General features: G+C 44.1%; 1 protein-coding gene across 1 annotated transcript; it reads left to right on the top strand.

The window, feature by feature from the left end:
• Nucleotides 1-564: 564 nt before the first annotated feature.
• On the top strand, nucleotides 565-4,911 carry LOC101290586 (BTB/POZ and MATH domain-containing protein 5). Its single transcript, XM_044476141.1, has 4 exons — nucleotides 565-1,117; nucleotides 2,999-3,374; nucleotides 3,460-3,733; nucleotides 4,476-4,911. The coding sequence occupies exons 1-4, from the start codon at nucleotides 672-674 to the stop codon at nucleotides 4,658-4,660; spliced, it is 1,281 nt and encodes a 426-aa protein (XP_044332076.1). The 5' UTR covers nucleotides 565-671; the 3' UTR covers nucleotides 4,661-4,911.
• Nucleotides 4,912-6,555: the final 1,644 nt, after the last annotated feature.

Here is a 6,555-nt window from a genome sequence, read left to right as displayed (position 1 = left end):
CGTTTGCTCCTGAGTCGGCGTGGAGCTTGGGAGGTAGTACAGGAGCGGATGCAGATTGTAGTCTGCGTCGACGATATCTGGAAGACGGAGCATGTGCTGGGTTCGTGGTTCGTGGATGACAGGTATGGTATCCTCCTCCGGCGTTTTAGTCGTGGTGGGGTGCCAGATCTGGAGTTCGATGACGTGTCCGGGGTGTTGCCTCAGTCTGATTCGTTCAACGGCAAGGGCTTCACTTTTGATGAGCCACCTTGGAGGTCCGCAAAGCTTCATATCAGCAAAGGAGCCGCGTCGAGCTCGGGTGAGGAGGTGATTCGTTATTCTTTTCTTCAGTGGCTGCTGTGGTGGTGCCGGAAGCAGGTGACGAACGTTGGCGTCAAACTCAGAGATGTTCTGCTATCTTTTCAATTTTGTCATATCGATCTTTACGTGACTCTTACTTTGTTCGTTATGATATGAATGAGACACGTATTATTATTATTAAAAAAATCGATAAGACCAAGAATGCACAAACCGACCGAGCCGGAACGAATTCTTAGCTCCACGTGTCACCCGTGGATGGCACAGCCGTCCCACGAGCAGAACCAAACCAAAGACCCGTACGGCCAATCGGCCGAAAATTCCCCAATCCTGGCCTCTTAGCCCCAACCCTAACCCTAGCCAATCGCATTCCCATGGACGACGACGCCGGCGACGCCTCGCCGCCGCCGGGACCTGCCCCCCCTGCTGCCACAGGCGCCCCGTCGTTGCGTGACATGGCGGCGTCCCCTACCAGCTCGCGCTCCGTGACGGAGACGGTGAACGGCTCCCACCGCTTCGTGATCCAGGGCTACTCCCTCGCCAAGGGGATGGGCGTCGGGAAGCACATCGCGAGCGAGACCTTCACCGTCGGGGGATACCAGTGGGCTATCTACTTCTACCCAGACGGGAAGAACCCCGAGGACAACTCGGCCTACGTTTCCGTCTTCATCGCGCTCGCTTCCGAGGGCACTGACGTCCGCGCTCTCTTTGAGCTCACGCTGCAGGACCAGAGCGGCAAGGGCAAGCACAAGGTCCACTCCCACTTCGATCGCTCGCTCGAGTCTGGGCCCTACACCCTCAAGTACCGAGGCTCCATGTGGTAAGCAGGCGCCTCTGAATAACCCTCCTGCTTTGGTTGAATTTGTTCTGGTATGAACTATGACACTGTCGTTGAATTGGCGTCTGTGGAGCTTTAGCTAGGACAGTTGAGTCTGTGATTCGATTGATGTTAGTGCTTGCATGCTGGGGGTAGTTGTCATGCTTTAGTCTAGGGATTCAACTTCAGGTGATGTCAGGATTATTAGGTGATAGCAAGGCAGCCATTTTTGGTGTTCTAGTACAGCCACGAGGATTATCCGCTACTTAATGTCTATTAGCTCAATCCAATGGCATGCTACTGTTTGAATTATCTGGTTTTGATCTGTTGAGTATGGTATGCATCAGTGGCTTTACAATTTTGATTTTTCATTCCTAATTTCTGGTGTAATATGTTGCTTTGCTGTGGCTCTATGCCCAACTGTTGATCACATTGATGACAGTACACATTGTGGAAAACACTATAAAAGGTAGGCTGACTGTAATGCTTCGATTGATGAACTGCCCGTAGGGTAGAGGGGAATGAAGAGGCAGAGTTGGCTGGAAAGAAGAGACTTGAGATGCTTCAGAACTAGTTCATCTTTTTGCCTAATCTCAATTGTAGCACACACATCCTCTTTTATAAAGGTTTATCCCTTAACATCTTATATTTAATAATAAGAGGTAAATCCAACTTCTTGTGCTAGTGCCATTAGCCCATTACTATAGTTTTGTCACTGCAATGCTGTAGTCTAACAGTAAACTTATGCTTTTACTTTTACATGCTTTTATTGTAAAGCATAATGTCACTTGATTAGGTTGCTGACTGGATATTCTTGGGTGTACATCCGTTGACAGATCGTTTGGTTGGTGAATTTGTTGCCATTTATAATATGTTTATTTGGTTGTGTTTAAGACGACATCTTCTGTTACTGGAGTAATTCCTTGGTGGACTGTATTGTGTGAAAGGCAATGTGTTTGGAATGACTCTTCTTTATACCATGGAACCGAACTGCTTTAATAGTCAATCTTGAGTACTTGTGTCCTTACAACATGTTATGGTATTTATTCACCTATTCTTTTTGTTGAGTTTCACTTCATTTGAATAGTTGTATGTTGAAGTGTGCCCGTACAGTTTAGGACATCACGAAGTAACCTTTGGTTTAAATGAAAGAGCTGTTACCCCCAGTCTCATTTCCACGAAATCAGAGATTTCTGTTTGGTAACCAAAATGTTCTGGAAATAAAAACAAAGCAATAGCTCTTGCTCGACAGTGCCTTCAGGCCACTAGCATGATGAGCTCAGATTCTCAAGCCCATTAATACTTACATTCATATTCTTTCTGATTTGCTGCCAGCTCCTGTAGATATGCATTTCAGGCAAAAAACATAGGAGTTCCAAATGTTGGACCATAGTAATAATATAAACAATGATTAAAATTATATCACAGAACTGTACTTCTCATGGTGGTATGTCACTGTCGTTGGGAGGCTCAGGTCTTGTTTTTTAATCTTGACAACTGCAATAGGTGTAGCTTTTCAGTTATTTTCATTCCCAAGTTCAAACTATAATTAGGAAAAACGTTTTTTCTTTTTCTTTTAAATCTGCTTGCCAGTGGTATCTGGAAACTTTGGTGTCCTATGTTTTCCTTTTTGTTGATACGAAATATGAACCTTGGATATGATGTAACTACCAACCCATGACATTTGTAGGTATAGGTGTGAATTCGTTAATACAAGTCTTTAATGAGAAATTAGATCTTAACCCACACTTTACTTCCTCATTTGATAATTTGCACTATCCTGTGGCAAATCATCAACCCCCTTGTAAAGTGTGACAAATATCTAGATCCCCAGTCTTTAACAGCCTCGGCAGTCTGGGTTCTGATATTCATTCTTCATTTCAGGGGTTACAAACGGTTCTTTCGGCGAACTGCTCTTGAGACATCGGACTTTCTTAAAGATGATTGTTTGAGGATAAACTGCACTGTGGGTGTTGTGGTTTCAACTATTGATTACTCCAGACCACACTCCATTCAGGTTCCAGACTCTGATCTTGGCTACCACTTCGGTTCTCTTTTGGACAGTAATGAAGGGGTTGATGTTATTCTTAATGTGAGTGGAGAGAGGTTTCATGCCCATAAGTTGGTGTTGGCTGCACGGTCTACTGTATTTAGATCCAAACTTTTTGACGATGAATCAGAAGGAGACAAGAACGAGGTTAATGAGAGTGAGGATCTGAAGGAGATTGTTCTTGATGATCTAGAGCCCAAGGTTTTCAAGGTGTGTATCTATTTTGTTTGTTATCAATGTCTTCCAGTATAACCTGGGAGCAAGTATACTTACTATATGTGCATACTCCGTCCAGGCAATGCTTCATTTCATCTACAGAGATACCCTCGTTGATGATTATGAGTTGGATGCATCAAGCTCCATGGGCTCTATTTTTGATACTTTGGCGGCAAAGTTGTTGGCCGCAGCAGACAAGTATGACTTAGGAAGGTTAAGATTGCTATGTGAATCTTACTTGTGCAAAGGCATTTCTGTGGCCTCGGTTGCAAGTACTCTTGCATTGGCTGATAGTCACCACGCCATGGAGCTTAAAGCCGTTTGCCTAAAATTTGCTGCAGAAAATCTTTCAGGTACTTAAGCTTTTACATCAAATCTAACTTAAATTCATCACATGGTACAGTAGCATTCATACATGAATTCATGTTTAGTAAAAAAACTTGCCTGGCAGTGGTATTCAAGTAATCATTTTGTGGATTTATATAGTGCCATGCTCTGGTCTGTGGTCACTGATGGGGATTTTTCTTATGGAGCGTTTAAAGTATGAACAAAAAGAGGGGGGAATGATTAGTTTGATTACAAGCTATAAACAATTTCAGTGAGAGGTGAAATGTGCATGCTTTGAGTTTCTGGCGTTACATTTGTTTGACATGCAAGTAGAAGATAAGTAGCTCGATGTTGTACTGTAGATGATGATTCTCATTGGTATAGTTGTATTGCTTTGCTTTCTGAGGTATAAATATGTTTGTGCTGCTTAGTTGCGCTATCACGTTTCATGATTAGTAGAATTGCTGTTAAATATGATGCACCTGAATGTACTCCCTCTGATCCATAATAAGTGTCACAGTTTTGAACTAAGTTTGAACTAACCTTAGTTCAAAACTGTGACACTTATTTTGGATTGGAGGGAGTAGTTTACTCTGTAGTTTGCTAACCAAGAATAATGTAATTAAATCAACTAGCATAGTCTTTTTCAGCAATTTAGATCTGTTACTGGCTTGGAAATTAATGCTTCATATACATGGTTGCTTTCTTGGCTTAGTTAATAAGTTTATAAAGCTCCATAACATTCTAGATGCCCTTATGTCTCTGCAGCTGTGATCCGGACTGACGGGTTTGATTACCTCAAGGATAATTGCCCATCACTTCAGTCGGAGATACTGAGAACTGTTGCTGGGTGTGAGGAGCCGTGCAGTAGTGGCGGGAAAAGCCAGAGTGTATGGGGACAGCTCTCGGACGGTGGCGACACTAGTGGCCGTAGGGTGAGGCCAAGAATCTGAGGCCACCCTGAACTCTGCCCTGGTTCGGAGGCTCTTGTGTAAATCGCGCAACAATTTGTTCTGTATGTTGTGAAAACAGTTTAACTAGGTGTGACTCATGCCATCTTATCGCGCTCTTTTTTACACTTCAATTCATATTAATATGTTGTTAATAGCTATTTGATTGTTTGATCTTGGAACCTTTGCCTACTTGCTGTGCTGATTGATAATGATATGGGCACGACCTCGGATGCGCTGATGTTTTGTCCTGATCTTTTACGATGCAAAACTCCTTCAAGATCCACCGATAAAATAATACTCCCAATTAGGGCTACGACGACCAATGGCAATCCCAGAGACCTCCTGCCGAAGTAGATGTAAACAACATGCAAACAACGGGTCTCGAGTCAAGTACAACTTTTAATGCAGAAAATTCACATAAAATAAATAACAATGACATGCAAAGAATGCCGCTTAATATTGGCTACACATGTTGTCTAACCTGTCGAAAATATAACCTCCACTCATAATACTCACGTATACTTCATATATAAAGGCAACGATACAAAACGCCATCTGAAAAAGATGTTCTACTATCTTTTCAATTTTGTCATGTTGATTTTTACATGATTTATATTTTGTTCTTTATGATATGAATGAGACACGTATTATCAAGTAAAAAAACAAAGAATCAGGCACGCAGGCCCACCTCATGTACATGTACGCGTAAAGATCTCCTATTTCCTTCAAATCCAACTACTTGTCCAACACGTCATCTCTCTCCTAGTCCTAGTACTATTTAATTAAGGAAAGCTAATTAATCTCTTTGGCCACGTTGATCACAGGACTTATCTACCCCTAATCTATCTATCTATACCTATTTATTCATTAATAAAAGGGCTATTGCTTCTTACCATTGTAAACTTCGTTCGTTATTAGTTTTGTTCGTCCGTTGTCCATCAGTATTGTTCGTTTCGTCTGTCAAGTGCGTTGTGGCCCAATAAATCCGGCCCGACCCGGTTCTTCCTTTTTCCTTATTCCCTTGCGTGGCTCTTGTCCCTGTCGCTCGTCCAATCTCATCTTCCGAACGCGCCTCCAACTCCGCTACCACCTCCTCTTCGGTCTTCGCCTAGAGCGTTCCACGGTGGCAGGTCGGATCTGCCGCCCCAACGACGTCATGACCTGGCTCAAACCCTGACGACCTAGAGCGTGGGGTGCAGCGACGCCGCCCATGAGAACGACGTCTTCTCCTTCCACCGCTATCCGCCGCTTCTCCTCTTCTTCCTCCTGCAGATCCCCCTGCTCCAAAGCTCGCCCAGCGGCCCAGGCCGACGCGTACGTTGTCTATCTAGCGGTTCGACCATGAGGACCATAGTAGATGTCGTCTATTGAGGGCCAGCGACAGTCGGGCCGGCAGCAGCGGCGATCCGGGTAGACCATCTCCCCGTCGAAGTCTGGTCTGTAAGACGCAGCCATCATCGATCGAGGGCCAGCGACGGCTGGACCTAGGGCAGCAACGGCGACCCAGATAGATTCTTCTCTTCTGCGTTATCTTTGGTTTGCAAGGCGCGTGGCAACGTTAGCAACCTGAGGGAGATGGGAAAAGATGATCCAGATGCTGCCTGTGCACGCCTGAACCATGTCCAATCATACCAGGTTAAATCAATGGCCTCCTTGTGATATGAGCAGCTTAAGCCCTGTATTGATCCTTGATCGTCCTTTCCATAGATGAAATTGACCTAATAGCTCATCTCTTGCCTTTATCTAAAATTAGCATTAATTACATGCCATTTGTGTGCTCAAGGAACTGTTGGAGAATATTTTTCTAGCTATAATCATTTAGTAGAACATGGCATTGCATGATACACATGAGACCAACGTATCCGAAGATGCTTCTAGGGGCACTTGAGCTTGCC

Source organism: Triticum aestivum, chromosome 2D (assembly GCF_018294505.1).
Source record: "Triticum aestivum cultivar Chinese Spring chromosome 2D, IWGSC CS RefSeq v2.1, whole genome shotgun sequence".
In the NCBI taxonomy this organism is placed as follows: domain Eukaryota; kingdom Viridiplantae; phylum Streptophyta; class Magnoliopsida; order Poales; family Poaceae; genus Triticum; species Triticum aestivum.
Note: the sequence above shows the minus strand (reverse complement) of the source record. Positions and strands in the feature narration are given on the sequence as shown.